The sequence below is a fragment of the Camelina sativa genome, chromosome 2 (genome assembly GCF_000633955.1).
Source record: "Camelina sativa cultivar DH55 chromosome 2, Cs, whole genome shotgun sequence".
In the NCBI taxonomy this organism is placed as follows: domain Eukaryota; kingdom Viridiplantae; phylum Streptophyta; class Magnoliopsida; order Brassicales; family Brassicaceae; genus Camelina; species Camelina sativa.
The window spans coordinates 2,404,228-2,420,909 of record NC_025686.1 but is presented as its reverse complement, the minus strand read 5'-3'; the positions used below and the strand labels follow the sequence as shown (position 1 = coordinate 2,420,909).

General features: G+C 39.9%; 1 protein-coding gene and 1 pseudogene across 6 annotated transcripts; one reads left to right on the top strand and one right to left on the bottom strand.

Annotated features, from left to right (window-relative positions):
- LOC104715269 (ascorbate transporter, chloroplastic) lies at positions 41-3,962 on the bottom strand. 6 transcript variants are annotated; one of them, XM_010432693.2, is made up of 13 exons: positions 3,606-3,962; positions 3,222-3,316; positions 3,021-3,128; positions 2,789-2,944; positions 2,481-2,696; positions 2,207-2,398; positions 1,969-2,106; positions 1,700-1,801; positions 1,400-1,465; positions 1,286-1,316; positions 900-1,043; positions 480-631; positions 41-319 (listed from the first exon to the last, which is right to left on the bottom strand). In XM_010432693.2, exons 3-11 carry the CDS (start codon positions 3,120-3,122, stop codon positions 946-948), a joined length of 1,101 nt encoding a protein of 366 aa, XP_010430995.1. In that variant the 5' UTR covers positions 3,123-3,128; positions 3,222-3,316; positions 3,606-3,962; the 3' UTR covers positions 41-319; positions 480-631; positions 900-945. The 6 variants fall into 6 exon arrangements, with proteins under 6 accessions (XP_010430995.1, XP_010431001.1, XP_010430991.1 ...); XM_010432699.2 differs by having other exon boundaries at positions 3,222-3,290; XM_010432689.2 differs by having other exon boundaries at positions 3,222-3,962.
- LOC104747453 lies at positions 4,797-16,677 on the top strand (annotated as a pseudogene).

Genomic DNA, 16,682 nt, shown 5'->3' with positions numbered 1-16,682 from the left:
AGGAAACAAGTACACAAGGTTGTGATGGGAGACCCAGAAATAATTAAACAGCTTAAAGAAAATTAACCATAGTTTTTACATTAAACAGACACATTAGAGTAATCACAAATCCCAAATGTTGTCGTTTTCATGAAAAACAAAAGAGCTACTACATAGATGAAGAAGCATAGGAATTACAGGGAAACTAAAGAAGAACAAATCTGGACATGTGGGAATCTCATGTTCAGCTCTTGCTCTTGAAAGGAATCGCCCTGATGACGAGCTGGTGATAGAGCGCTGCTAGAGCTGCTCCAATGAATGGTCCAACCCAGAATATCCACTGCAACCAACCAGCCACACAAAACAAAATCCAAAAAAATTAGAATATATATCAAATATTATGTTTTTGAGTGAGTGGTCCTTTTTATATGTTCAAAAAAAAAAAAAAGAGTGAGTGGTCCTTTTTATATGTGTTGTAAGAAGAGGAAGAGTGTACTCACATGGTCGTCGTCCCATGAGTGTGGTCCTTGTTGTTGACAATTGCGGCTCCAAGGCTTCTAGCTGGGTTGATTCCGGTTCCGGTTCCGGTTATTGGAATTGTCGCCAAGTGTACCAAGAACACTGCAAATCCGATTGGGAGTGGTGCCAATATCTACAATAGAATTATTATTACTCATCATCAACCGGAACTAATTGGCTCATCAACAACCAATTGGCAATTGGCACCAATTAAACCGGGAGAACCCAGCGACGTACTAGTCTAGAGTCTAGATAACTTATAAACCGGAACATTTTGTAGAAGAAACTTGCTACTTTATGAAACAGACCAGCGAACCATTTTCACACATTTGACCTCGCTATCACAGATCAAATGTATAGCAGAGAAATAAATAAAAAAATATATATAAAGCTTTGCTCACACGATTTCACTGCAGCTAATTTGATAAACTTGGTTCGCGGTCAGGTCTAGTCGAGAATCTTCTCTCCGGTAGCGAACAAGTTCCAGACCAGAGTTCCAATTAGATACAGTGCCTCTGCTACTTTGAACACATCATCCCATGAGCCTAAATATTTTGGTACAAAAAAAAAGCAAGTCGTTGGTTAATAATAGTAGACAGGATATTCAACGGATCATAATAATCACAAAAGAAATCACAATATCCACACAACGTCCACCCTAGATCATAATCATAGGCCCAAATCTGTGTCTGTATGATTGGCAAGAATGTGGATATAGATTTTTAAAAAATATCTCGTTAGAGGATGTAAGCAGTAGCTGCAGTGCCAAAGACACCAGTGAGGACACCTGCTGTGTGTGAAAGTCCTAAGAGCATACCCTGCGATCCAAGGCATAGTTAATGAAGTCGAACAAGTTTGTTGACAAAGTATTAACAGAGAGAGAATTTTGATGTTATCTCACAGCGTATCGTGGGCCAATGTCTTGATGATTAGAGTAGAGACCCGACTGAGAGAATGCATCCGAGCCCTGTCGGGGACAACATGAGAGTCTTTATGTCAGAGCTCTACACAACTCATGATAAGGTTTTTCAAGGAAGAGACAACTGTCTGTTTTAGTTGCCCGACATTGCATTTATGTTATGTTAAATTATAGTTGTACTCTCTGAAGAATAATCTTTGTGTCGGCACGGCCGGTGTGAAATCAAAAACCGCAAACATGTTTTTAACAGTTCCAAACCATATGATATTTTGACACCAATACCTGACTGCATGCCATGCAGAGAACCGCCATTGCTGGAGTTTTGACATGGCTCAGCTGACTCAGGAAGAAGGCAGGACCCAGAAAACCAATTGATTGCATAATCTGCGACATTGAACAGTTTATTAGCAGTAAGTAACAATTGGAATAGCCTTGATTGATTCATGAAAATAATAATAGTCTATTGTTATAAAGCCTTTGTTGTCACTCCTATAACTGAAAGCAGCATAACAAGTCTGGCCTTTGAGTTAGTAGAAGAGTGTATTTCTTACCTTTCGAACGTTTGTAATTGATAAACCTCTGCTCACTAGAGTATCAGCAATCCAACATCTAATATTAGCGAAAATAGCCATGGTTAGCCATGGCAAGACGCATAGGAGCCCAGATTCAGTGAGGTTGAACTTCAAGACCTGCAACGTGACCAAAGACCAACAATAGAAGACAAGATTCTTTTCACTTGTTCTTAATCATATTAAAACGTAAGAATATAAGTGAAGTTGAGATCCACGCCTGATTGTAATATGTAGGCATCCATGTCAATAGTATGAAAGTTCCCCAATTATGGCAGAAGTGGGAAAATATGAGAGCCCAGACAGGGGGTTCAGACAGTATTAGCTTCCATGGAATAACAGTAACAGGTTCCCGTGGTTTGCTACCTCCGAGTATGACCTTCTTTTCTTCTGCACTTAGGTCCGGGTCATCCTTGGGAGAGCATACAAGTGTTTTAATAAATAGTTCTCTTGGAAGTTCGTAGATATCAGAATCTTGGGGAGAAATTTCATACATATTTAAGCCATAGCATAAACCATATACTTCCAAGGGAGCCAAACGAATAGAAAACAGATCGCCATCCGAACTTGTGGATTAGCAGAGGAGAGAATGCCAATCCTCTAACAGAACCGAGATACATGCCACTATAGACAAGTGCAAGCGATCTGCTTCTCTCTGAGACAGGGATCCATTTAGAAAGCATGTTGTTCATAGCAGGCATAGCAACACCCTGGAACAAAGGTAGACAGAACCAGCCAGTGAGAAGTTGTACAGGTCTGAGACAAGTCTAGGAAGAGAAAAGAGATACAGAAAGAGGCCAACCTCGCCAATGCCCATGAACGCCCGCACGACAAGCAAAAAAGGGAGACCAAGTCTCGCAGCGATAGGAGTCATAATTGTGGCAAAGGACCACCAGACAACACCAAAACCTAAAACCACCTTTCCGCCAAACTTGTCTGCCCAAATACCTCCCAGAATCTATATTCAAGAGAAGATGAGCACGGTATAATAACAAATCACATGTTACATAGAGTGATTGTAATATAGAACTGACCTGAGTAAGTAAATAGCCCCAGAAGAAAGAGGACTGAATTAAGCCAACAGTTGCACTGCTCCAGTTATATTCTTGTGACATGGGAAGAATGGCAATGCTCATGTTCACCTACCACAAGCATTTCCATTAAGTAAAGACAAAGTATAGTAAAAGTATACACCCTTCAAATTCGTACAAAAATAAGCAGGACATAGTACTTACACGGTCCTGCTACCATAAATCTGTTGGAAACCACTGCACAAGTTTTGCCTAATCTCTGACAACCATTGCCTACAAAGTAATAAAATGCAGCAAAACTTGGGATTCCAAAACACCAATGATTTTGGATACCAAAGGTAGATGAGAGAATCAATTGTGAATGTTTGCACAAGACTTAAAGAAAGTTATACTAAAATTCTTCTTCACTGAGAAATTTCTTCAACAAAAACCAAAGCAATGCACACATTAATGATATCGCCTCTGTATATAGAGTAACTAGCTAGCGAGATTTTGCTAGGGTCTCAAAGCCTATCGATTCCACTAATATATATATATAATCCGATAAACAACCAGGAACCCTAATAAAGTGAAAGAGGAGCAAGATACCTGAGCCGATGAAGGAACCAAAGTTCCGGTTTGAAATCAAGCCACCAAGGGCCATGTTGCCTTTTGCTTCTCAGAATAAATAAGGCTCAATCAAGGGAATTAGAAGAAGTGAGAGAGAGATTTTAAGCTTATTCCATAGAAGCGGAGTAAACGAAGCTTTTGAATATAAAAAAAAAATCAGAGGAGAAGAGAAGAGAAGAGGGGGATAAAGCCGAGAGAGAGAGAGAGAGTGAGAGAGAGAGAGAGAGTGAGAGAGACGCTGAAGCGGGAAAAATCACTCACTAGACTAGTGGCCATATGGGGAACCAGAGAAGAGGCAAAGGGTGGGTCGATAAAGTGACCCGTGGCACATCATCTTCTACTCGTTGGAACCTCCGTTGCTCTCCCAATTACGAACCTACCCCCCTTCCCCATGTCTCCCTTTTGTATTTCCTTTGCTAAACTTCCAAGGGTATTATTGGTACTTGGCGTGGAAAATATCTGAGCCGTTACAGCCGAAGATGACCTCACCCCTTGCCATACCCAAAGAAAAAGACAGGTAGGTTTAGGTAAACTCAAGAATAAAACACTGACACGTCACTATTGGGCATCACCACGATCTTGTAAACCCACACCTCGTCTTTCTACTTGACAACCACACCGACACACCCACAGTAAAGTAATAAGACGAATGAATCCCTGCTCGGTAGATTCTCTAGCTGTGTCTCCAGCACTACTAGACAAATAATCAAGTATGCCGACAATAATTCACCGCCACCTGAATATCAACCTTCTTTTTCGTCCAAGAATCTCTTGTAACTTGACTCTTAGGGAAACTTCCACAAGATAGCTTATTCCAGAAATGGCTTTTCCACTTAGCAATCCTCCACAGAAAATCATCAATACGAGCGTAATAAAACAAACAAGTACCATGCGTTCGCATATTCTGATTCTCCGTGTCATATGCTTTGCAAGCCGCCAACTCAACCTACTTGACTTGTTTTTCCCCAGCAAGCTTACCAAAACCTTGAATCTCGCAACCCTGTCCATCTCCAATGAACAGCGACAATTAGTTTATCCTGCCATGAAGGCTTCTCGTAAATCTTATGTACCTGGCAACCATGCCCTTGCCGGCTCATACCTACTGCAGCTCTCTTTCGCGGGACTCCAGCACCACCAGCCACACGATCCTGGCGCATCAGCCACACATTCATGACCGCACCTGATGTGATCGTCGGACGCCCTGCGGATCGGTCAGATTCGGGCGCTCTCGGTCAAGTCGAGCTACGAGCGACTTTCCTCGGACAAGGCTCGGTGGTTCGTCTTTATGGAGGAAAGGAACGGTGGAAACAGAATATGGAAGCAAAGGAACAAGTGGGTTGAAAGATCTGGCTTTGACCTCGTTGTGACCGAGAGGTTACGAGAGGCTTCAAGCGCTGCGAGAGGTTTTGGTCGGTTGCAATGCGGAACAACGGTGGACACGAGAGGATGCGATGCGGAACAACGGTGGACTCGAGATGATGCGATGCGGAACGACGGTGGACTCGAGCGGTTGCGATGGAACGACAATGGTTAACGAAGGTGGATCGAACGACGACACGAGTGGTTTGGCTCGCCACTCGATACGGTCACTAGCAAGCGACAAACCCGGTTCGAGGTTTGCTAGGTTTCTCTCGATAGTCAATCCCGGATTGAAGCTAAAGAAAGGAGTGAGACAAGATCAAAGAATCTCTCTTTGAGAAATGTTTTTAATTTCATTCAAGTCTGAAGTCTACAAAGGGCTAAGAGAGAGTTTAAATAGCTAGGTTAAGAGAGGGGCTTAAGGACACGCGGACTAGCATTGGTCCGCACACTTGTCCTTTGACGTGTTCTCTATGTATTAGAACACATCGCTCCCTTTTACATTCAAACTTAGCCACAAAACACTCTTAACGTTCAAAAGGGAATATTCTAGAGTTCAAATCAAAACGCACAGCAAAAGGAAAGAAAGATAACCGTCTTCGGCCTTGACGCGGGAAACGACTTGGATTCGGATGTTGTGCATTGAAGCTCCTCGCCTCGTTAAAACCTCCTCCGGTAAACCACTTGGAAAAAACCCGGAGTGAGGAAAAAGAGTACGATTCCTCACTTACAATGACTTGGTTGTCTTCACCCTTAGGTAAGGGTGAAGACCATGCGAACTGATTCTTCAAGGTCTTCTTTGGTCGGGTGATGCTGGACGAACGCTTGAACAAAGAGTTTGATCCTCTGCTTGGTCGCCTTGGCGGAGCTCCTTGACCTTGTCATGGCTCCTGGGAGGATCGCTGGAACCTTGGTCGTGCTCGGCGTGTCTAGGTCCTATGTCTCGGTCACGATCGATGCATCTCGGTCAGGCTCCGGTCATGTGCTCACATTAGCACCAGTCATAAAATCTTGGCCCACCGGCCAACACAACTAAAATCCAAGATTAAACCACCATCAATTCTCGAGGTCTACATCCTGTCATTATGTTTATACTCACGTCCAGGCACTGCTTGCTCCCAACTCCTCCACCCTTAGGTCGCAACCTTCGAGCCATACCGATCTCACTCAGAGATCACCATCTTCGAGTTATGCCGTCTCACTCTTGGACCACAATCGTCAAGATCTCGGTATCAGGGGAACTACTCATCCCCTCAAAGAACATCATCCCCTCCGCCACTCTCGGAGCCCCCAGCCCCTCAAGCTATCGGTATTCAGGGGAATCACCATCCCCTTAGGAGCAACAATCCCTAACGACTATAAACATCTCTCGACAAAAAGTACCTCTTTTGGTCCGAGTATAACATTGCAATGTTACACCTGCCCACTCAACTTCTAATATCCAACTGGATTAACCACCAAACAGAGAAATATCTTCTCCAACTGCATATGTCCACCTATCCGCCTCTCTAGGTCCGATATCTCTTGAGAATAATCTCATACCGGTCATCTACAACTGCTCATCCTCTTAACATAAGATGGAAACTCCTCAACATCCGAAGCCCTCGGCAGCACCTCGCCACATGCGGTACAACTGGAGCCTGCACTGGTACCCCTCTCGGTAACCACTCCAACAGCACGCCAACAGATCCGCCAAGCGATCATCTCGACCCTGAGCTCCACCTGCTGCAACCCCACACTTGGGTTCCCAGCACCCCTGGCATTCTCACCGGCTAACCCTCTCTGGTCTCTCCTGATACACTTGCGACCCTCTGACGTACCTCCTCGTGGAACTCTGGACCACACACTCCCTGGCCTCGGGACCCGCCTGACCATGACAGCGACCACGTCCCCATCCACGACCAACAACTCAAACACCACTAACCACTTCACTTCCAAGAATAGAGGCTAACAAGCAATCTTAACATAACAAAATAACATAACCTTACCATGGAATCACACTGTAGGCTCGAAGAGAATGTTCTAGGACTCCATTCCACAGACAATTGACTAACTCACATAATCAATCAAAGCATGCAAATCCCAAACATCTACAACACAGAGCCTAGTGAAACCAAACCTAGAACCGTAAGGGCTCTGATACCAAATTGAAAGGACCCGACCTTTTAAAAAAAAAAAAATAAAATAATTAGTAATAAAAATAAATATAATAATATTAAATAAACTACAACTAGTGGTCTCATATCCACTAGCCACCTAACCACAATCACAATCAACAGCGGAAATAACCAATATCAATATCCAATAAATAACCAATAATAATCCAATAATTATAACATAACAATATCTAAAATTCAACCAACAAGAATCATAGAACCAGCAACCTACCAATGTTTCTAATGATCCAACTATAGCAACCTAGCAATGCCAGACAACAACCAATCGAGTCCCTAGAACATCCTCCTCTTCATTGCCTTGATTCCACGATCACACTTTGCCTTTACCTGCACCACAAACACAAATTGAGATGCATGAGTATTTTAAAAGCACTCAGTGAGGCAATCCTCCCATCTACTGGGCTATACACACAAGCAACTGAGATATCAATGTCCAAACAATCAACAAAACAAAGCAAACAAACCAGGAAGCAAACATAGTCCCGCTGGAAGGGAGGTGTCGACCGACACCAGCCAAGTGTCGACCGACACTGGCTCTTGGTGTCGATCGAGACTACCCACCAGTGTCGACCGATGCTCACTTACTGGTGTCGACCGACACCCTCCTTGATGTGAGCACAAAACCGGACACGCGGCCAGGAACACTCGTACCGGACCAGGACGCCCAGGACGCGGCCGAGACACTTGCATTACCCGCGGGACAACATCAGGCCTATGCACCAAGGATAACTCCGGGAGCTACTACGCAATCAAAGAGCTCGTCTAAGGCCGCAAGACAGAAGATCAACCGGTTCGTACAAGCCTTTGTTCAAGAAGACAACTCGGTCGAAGCCATTCAAGTGGAGACCGTTCGCACGGCCTTCATCCTTACCCAAGTATCATGACCCGTACTCTTTTTCCTCACTCCGGGTTTGTCCCACGAGGTTTACCGGAGAAGGTTTTAATGAGGCGACGAGTCCTAACGCAAACCTCCACGTTTTGAAGCCGATGACGTGGTTCCCGCGTCAAAGCCCAAGGACGTGTTATCTTTTGTTTGAGCGTTGTGTTTTGAACTTTGTCTAGAACTTTCTTTTGTAACGTTAGAGTAGTGTGATGTGTGTGGTCCTGTTTAAACCACTTAGAGGGCGACGTGTTCTCCATCAAAGAAAACACGTCAAGGGAAAACGTGCGCGGACCATAGCGAGTCCGCGTGTCCTTGGTTCCCTCTAAACCCTCACACTATTTAAACCCTTCTCTCTTTTGTAAAACGCAGACTTGAATGAATATAATTTTCCCAAAGAGCAAATCTTTGTTTCTTGTCTCACTTCTCTCTTTAGCCATAGTCCAGGACTAACTATCGAGAAACCCTAGTCGATTCACGAATCGGGTTTGTAATCTTCTAGCCCGGCCGTATCACGAGTAGAGCAAACACTCGTGTGTCGTCATTCAATCAACTCGGCCGCTTTCCGTTCTCGACAGCCATTCTGAACCGATACCGCATCGGACCGTCTGTACGCCTGAAGTCGTGACCATCATTTGATCTCGCGTTCCACTCGTTCGTTCTTCACCAAAACTCGTTTCCGTCGTTCGTTTGTCCTCTACAACCATTCGCCAACATTTGGTCCAAGGAAAGTTGCCCCTACACTGACCGAGCTGAAGATGCGACCTTCTGTCCGTACCGCGAGTCAACCGGTGCTCACATCAGCTGGTATCAGAGCTAAAAGGTTCTACCTAAAGGTTGTATCTGTCTGAAACCCAAGACTCTCTTTTATTTGTTTAAAGTTTTAATCTTGAGTGTTTCTAGTAGTCTTCGTTTATTTCCCTCTTGTTTCGTTAGAGCGTTTGGTTTAATTTGTTTTATGCGTAGTGTTCTTATTAGATCGCTTAAGTTATCTCTTGTTCATCGTGTTCTTATTGTTGTTCATCCTTGTTCTTGTTTAGAAACCGATAGATCGATAAAGTAGGGTGTTTGCTTTTTGTTTTTGTGTTATGGTCCCAAAAGTTCTTAGCCGAACCCATCCATGGCAATCCTCGGAGAAACTGAAAGATAGAGACGAGACACGAAGGAGAAATTGAGAGACGAAGGTGAGATATCGAGACGAAGGAGAAAGCGGGAAAGAATTGGCTCAGTATACGTTGCTGAAAAAGGATCTATTTGATACGGTTTAGTCCGGTTAGATACGCTTTATTGGATGAGTGACGAGTCAATGAGAGCGGTGATAGTTTATTACTAATTTGATTAGTACGTGAGTTTTCTTTTTTTTTTTGGCAAAAAGGTTAATTTTGGTTTTTGATTATATTGTTTTAAGAATATTCACGTCAACTTTATATATACTCTTTTTGTATTGTTTCAAAACGGTTTAAAATTTATAAATTTTTTACCTCAGAACTGTTTGTTGTAATTGTAATGGAAGATGTTTGCAGTCAATAGCAGATAGCTAAAATAATATTCTAAAATAGATGATAACTTGCGGTATATTGCATGGCGTGTTTTTTTTGTTTTGTTTAAAATTTACAATTTTTTATCCTGGGAGTGTTTGTTGTAATGGAAAATGTTTGCAGTGAAGTAGCGGATAGCTAAAACAATATTCTAAAGTGAAAATGGACCAGATTGACACAAAATTAAAAAAATATTGCTAGATTGACACCCTCCTTTACAGGAAAACTAAACTGACACAATGTTATGTTTAAATTACCAAAAGGTCAACTAAAACTGAAATAGGAAAGTGATAAAATAAAATAAAAACTAAAATTTTTATATCAAAACACAAAAAAAGAACCCGACAATCTTATATCAAAACGCAAGAAAAAAGAAGAAGCCGACAATCGTTTTTTCAATTCAACTTTGTTTCTTCCGCCGGCAAAGAAGGTTTTACAGTCCAGAAAAAAACTTGATCGTTGTTCGCTGTTCCGGCAGCGAAATTGTCTTCACCGGTGGGTCGTTGTTCCCGCGGCGAAATAAGATCCCTAGTGGCTTCGGTGGTGATTGATTTTTGGATCCGGCGCCGGTGTTCTTGAAGCCCTCGCCATTGTTACATCCTTTGAGGTATACTTTCATTTTTGTTGCCTCTTGGCTTAATTTCTCCAAAAAACTCAGACGAAATCACATGTCCTCCCTTCCCCTTAATGATTTATTAGCACTTTACAATTTGTTAATTTATAGTTTAATTAGTTTGGTCAGAGTGATTTGGTACAATTAAAAATTGAGAAGTTAATCCTGCACCAATCTCTCTGTTCGTCATTTGTAGATAATTCATATATGTTTGATACTTTTTAAAATTGCAAACCAGCGAATGTCTTTGCAATATTTTTTCAATTTTGTGTCAATATTTCTCTGTTCGTCAATTGTAGATAATTCATATATGTTTGATACTTTTTAAAATTGCAAACCAGCGAATGTCTTTGCTAATTAGATAGGTATTATTGTGCTTCTCGGCACTATTGTGTTATGCCAATTCTTGATTATTCAAAAAGATAAGTAGAAGCATTTGTAGTCTCTGAATGGTTCTTGTGTCTATGCATATCTGTGTGAAGATAAAAGTATATAATTATCATTGTGTGTGTCGATTTGTGTCTATTGCTTATCGGATTCTTTGAATTCTTTCATGGCAGCCATTGCCAAACACTTGTCTCTCTTCCATGATCCTTCTCCTTCTTCCACGTCTCTCTTTCATCTCCAAACTCAACCGGCGGTATGTTTTCAATTCTCTCCCTCCTCCCCCTCACATTGTTTCATTCATCATATATGTTTTTATCCACTGTTTAAGTTCTATATTGTATTTATGATGATTCAGGTCTTCGGTTCCAAGCATTATTTAGAGGAAACCCATTTGAGAATTCATCCAGCTTCTGATTTTCAGGTCTAATTTATTTCTGGGCTTTTTTATTTGGGATGCTGTTCTTTTCTGTTTTTTTTCATCAGTAATATATAATAAGAATTCACATGGTAAACGATGCATTGTACTTTGTGGTGTTTGATTTCTNAATATTTTTTCAATTTTGTGTCAATATTTCTCTGTTCGTCAATTGTAGATAATTCATATATGTTTGATACTTTTTAAAATTGCAAACCAGCGAATGTCTTTGCTAATTAGATAGGTATTATTGTGCTTCTCGGCACTATTGTGTTATGCCAATTCTTGATTATTCAAAAAGATAAGTAGAAGCATTTGTAGTCTCTGAATGGTTCTTGTGTCTATGCATATCTGTGTGAAGATAAAAGTATATAATTATCATTGTGTGTGTCGATTTGTGTCTATTGCTTATCGGATTCTTTGAATTCTTTCATGGCAGCCATTGCCAAACACTTGTCTCTCTTCCATGATCCTTCTCCTTCTTCCACGTCTCTCTTTCATCTCCAAACTCAACCGGCGGTATGTTTTCAATTCTCTCCCTCCTCCCCCTCACATTGTTTCATTCATCATATATGTTTTTATCCACTGTTTAAGTTCTATATTGTATTTATGATGATTCAGGTCTTCGGTTCCAAGCATTATTTAGAGGAAACCCATTTGAGAATTCATCCAGCTTCTGATTTTCAGGTCTAATTTATTTCTGGGCTTTTTTATTTGGGATGCTGTTCTTTTCTGTTTTTTTTCATCAGTAATATATAATAAGAATTCACATGGTAAACGATGCATTGTACTTTGTGGTGTTTGATTTCTATAAATGAGATATTTGTTTCATCTATGGGTTCAAAATTTAGTATTTATCATCTTGTTTGCTACCTTTTCTTACCATTTGATTTTTTTTTTTTTGTATCTTTAGGAATGGCATCTTCAAGCAATAGCATCAAATATCCTCCTCTACTTTATGAAGATGGAAAATCGCCTCTCCAACATAGGAACACGAACCACAATTGTTTTGTGTCCAAAATTGGATTTTTGAGAGAAGGATTAGGGGTGGATGTGTGGTATAAACTCAAGGAATCATCTCTTGGAGTATTTATAAAGTTTGCTTAATTGGAATACACCTGGGCTGCGCAGAGAGTTCACTTTCTACTCACACATCAGCTGAGAATCAACAACATCCATGAGGTTTGGTCTTTGATTGATGATAGGCCAATTAGATTTTCTTTAAATGAGTTTGCAGAGATAACAAGGTTAAATTGTGATGCATTTGACCCTTTAGAGAACTTTGATGTTGATCACTATGATTTCTGGAAAGAAATGAAAATACCAACAACCCTTGATGGTCCTATGTGGAGTGAGTTGGTAANGAAGATAAAATTATATAATTATCATTGTGTGTGTCGATTTGTGTCTATTGCTTATCGGATTCTTTGAATTCTTTCATGGCAGCCATTGCCAAACACTTGTCTCTCTTCCATGATCCTTCTCCTTCTTCCACGTCTCTCTTTCATCTCCAAACTCAACCGGCGGTATGTTTTCAATTCTCTCCCTCCTCCCCCTCACATTGTTTCATTCATCATATATGTTTTTATCCACTGTTTAAGTTCTATATTGTATTTATGATGATTCAGGTCTTCGGTTCCAAGCACAATTTAGAGGAAACCCATTTGAGAATTCATCCAGCTTCTGATTTTCAGGTCTAATTTATTTCTGGGCTTTTTTATTTGGGATGCTGTTCTTTTCTGTTTTTTTTCATCAGTAATATATAATAAGAATTCACATGGTAAACGATGCATTGTACTTTGTGGTGTTTGATTTCTATAAATGAGATATTTGTTTCATCTATGGGTTCAAAATTTAGTATTTATCATCTTGTTTGCTACCTTTTCTTACCATTTGATTTTTTTTTTTTTGTATCTTTAGGAATGGCATCTTCAAGCAATAGCATCAAATATCCTCCTCTACTTTATGAAGATGGAAAATCGCCTCTCCAACATAGGAACACGAACCACAATTGTTTTGTGTCCAAAATTGGATTTTTGAGAGAAGGATTAGGGGTGGATGTGTGGTATAAACTCAAGGAATCATCTCTTGGAGTATTTATAAAGTTTGCTTAATTGGAATACACCTGGGCTGCGCAGAGAGTTCACTTTCTACTCACACATCAGCTGAGAATCAACAACATCCATGAGGTTTGGTCTTTGATTGATGATAGGCCAATTAGATTTTCTTTAAATGAGTTTGCAGAGATAACAAGGTTAAATTGTGATGCATTTGACCCTTTAGAGAACTTTGATGTTGATCACTATGATTTCTGGAAAGAAATGAAAATACCAACAACCCTTGATGGTCCTATGTGGAGTGAGTTGGTAAAGGTGATTGATTCTAACAAAACATGGGATTTTGATAAGAGGATGATGGTTGGTAGGTTATGTCTGTTGTCGGTATGCGTACATGGAATTCATCATACATCTAGAATCCTGTTGGCGACCGCTAAGAGTGTCAGATCCAGTTGCTTTTGAAAAACATCCATGGGGTCGGTGGCTTTTAGTAGTTTAGTGAATTATGTTAAGATGGTTGACTATGACGGAGATTCATACACCATACACGGCTGTGTTCATGCTATGTTGATTTGGCTGTATGAGAGTGTTACTGGAATTGGAGAAAGTTATGGGTTTAGAAAGACAGAAGCGAGTGGTGTTCCACTTCTTGATTGGCGATCATCACGAAAACATATCAACTTCACAAACTTCATCAAAAAAGAGAAGGATTTACACGGACAGGTTAGTAGTTTGTTACTATTTGTTTAAAAAATTATTTTTTGACATGAACAAATAATTAGTGTGAATTTAAACTTACTTTATTCATTGCTTGTAGGTTCGTGTTAGGCATATAATTCATGTTTCAGAGGAAGACATGTATCCTCTATGGTCTGACTCAGATGAGCATACGGATCCACACCTAGACGCTAATTAAAGATCTCATTCATAACCATTTATCTCTAGATGCTTGGAGTTGTGGCAAGACAGTTGGTATAAGTTCAAAAAAGAAGAAAAGAAGTGCTGAAGCTGATAAGGTGAATGACAACAGAGGGTGCAATCCTAAGAAAAAAAGATTGACAGATAGTGATCCTAAATGTGAACAAGGAGAAAATGTAACCAACATGGAGGTAAGGTTTCGTTTTCCTTTACCGTAATTGATTAACATTTTTTGTCTTCTCTATTATGATATTAATGAACATGTTATTGTAGGATGGTAAGGATGACACGTCAATTTCTTTGGATATTTGGAGGGCGATTGAGAAAATGAATGAGACTATTTCTGACTTGGGCAAAACACTCAACAGTCGAATAGATGCTTTGGAGAGTAAATTTGAAACATGCGTTGAAAAACAAATGACGGTGTTCAAAGAGGAGATGGGTGAGAGGATTAAAGCATTGGAGAAAGAAAGAAAAGAGCCAAAAGAAGCTGATGTACGGAATGATGCCACTTCGCACACCATTAACGATGATGAGGGAACAAGTAAAGCACCTGTAAGTTACATTTTCCTTTACTTCTCATGTTCTGTTGTTGTTTTTGTACTTCTCATGTTCTGTTTTTAAAAAAGCTTACCACGTCGTTTTATTTTTTTACTTCTCATTTTCTGGTTTTTTAAAATTCTCATGTTCTGTTTTTTTAAAGCTTCTCATGTTCTGAATTTTTAAAACTTCTCATGTTCTGTTTTTTTTTAAACTTCTCATGTTCTATTTTTTTTAAAACTTCTCATGTTCTGTTTATTTTTTTACTTCTCATGTTCTGTTCTTTTTAAGCTTCTCGTGTTCTGATTTTTTAAAACTTCTCATGTTCTGCTTTTTTAAAACTTCTCATGTTCTGTTTTTTTTAAAACTTCTCATGTTCTGTTTATTTTTTTTACTTCTCATGTTCTGTTTATTTTTTTACTTCTCATGTTCTGTTTATCATGTTTCGTTACTTCTCATGTTCTTTTTTTTTGTTTTAAACTTATACGGTTCTCATCTTAATATCAAACTTCTCATGTTATGTTTTTTAAAACCTTATCATTTTCGTTTTTTTTAACTTCCCATGTTTTGTTTTTTTAAAGCTTCTCATGTTCTGAATTTTTAAAACTTCTCATATTCTTTTTTTAAAACTTCTCATGTTCTGTTTTTTTAAAACTTCTCATGTTCTGTTTATTTTTTTACTTCTCATGTTCTGTTTATCATGTTTCGTTACTTCTCATGTTCTTTTTTTTGCTTTTGGTTGCAGTCATGGATTGTTGAGATGAAGCAGACATCACAAGGTGAATTTCGAGTTCAAAGGGTGGCGAGGAAGGTTTACACTGTCAAGAATAAGAAGAAAGAAGAAGATGAGATATCAGAGAAACTTCCTCTCTTTGAAAAGAAGGAATCTGTGAAGGTTGAGAAGAAGGAAACTTCCAAGAAAAAGAAGATAACTGCTCTTGCTTCTGACGATGTTGAGGATATTACTACCCAAGTTCATAAAGCTAAATTGAAAATAGCTTCCAGTTCTGAAGATACATGGTCAAACAAGGAGGATCAGTTGGTACATAAAAAACTTGAGGTGACACTAAACCGCCTTGGAGAGGCTTTGACGAAGTTGGATGGACCTGGACCTTCGAAGACTTCTAGACGCGTGCCCCAGTTGGCAGAATCGCAGAAGTATCCTTACCTTGGTAACTCGACAGTCAAGCGGATCATTACAGAGGGTGATAATGTGTTAGGCGATCATCTTAAGNCAGATGATGAGAAACATCAGAGACTTTTGAATTTTCTCAGCCTTGATAAGTATACATCAACAACTCTGAATAGTTTATAAAAGTTACTATCATTATCTATATATGTACTAACTCTTTCTTATATTCACAGGGAAGAGCCACTTAGCACCAGCAACGCAGCTGTGAGATTCTATTGGAAAATTATGACTCCAAGGGAAAATTGGCCAAGCTTTGACTATGGATGGTTGACAGACCATGTAAGTTTATTTTTGATAATTTAGTATAAGCGTTTATTCAATACTATATTTTCGCTTATTCAAGTTTTTATTTTTTTTTGAATGTAGCACATGGGTTGTGCTATGGCTATGTTCCGGCGAAGATATATGCGTGAGCCTTGTCCGTATCCTAAACAACGCATAGCTTTCTTAGACCAAGATCTGATCACTACATTGAAGAAAGACTACATGCAGTTTGATATGGGGCCTAAGAATTTTGTGTTCCGGGATTCCTATGTGAAACACGTTTTTGGTGAATATCCTGAGGAGTCAGCTAAGAACAAGAAGTGGTGGATTGATGTAGATAACTTATACGCTTGTCTTTTTGTCAATGAGAACCATTGGGTGGATTTGGATATTGACTTGCGGGGTAAGAAGATTCACATCTATGATAGCATACCAACCATGGTGAGTGACGATCAAATGGCCATTGAGTGTTTGCCTTTAAGGCGAATGATTCCAGCGATGTTAAGTGACATGATTCCTGAGACGATCCGTAAGAAGAGTAGAGCAATGTTGGAATTGAGAAGGGTGAAGAAAAATGTTCCTCGGAAAGAAAATCCAGGTGATTGTGGTGTGTATGCTCTTAAGTACATTGAATGTTTAGCTCTTGGGAAATCATTTGATGGGCTTTGCGATGAGAACATGTTGGCTCTTCGGATTAAGCTTGCAGCGGAATTATA

Coding starts and splice junctions, on each gene's coding strand:
- LOC104715269 (XM_010432689.2), bottom strand. CDS start 3,122: ATGAGCATTGCCATTCTTCCCATGTCACAAGAATATAACTGGAGCAGT. Junction 2,945..3,020: donor GGGGCTATTTACTTACTCAG/GTCAGTTCTATA, acceptor TCTTGAATATAG/ATTCTGGGAGGTATTTGGGC. Junction 2,697..2,788: donor CGTTCATGGGCATTGGCGAG/GTTGGCCTCTTT, acceptor CCTTTGTTCCAG/GGTGTTGCTATGCCTGCTAT.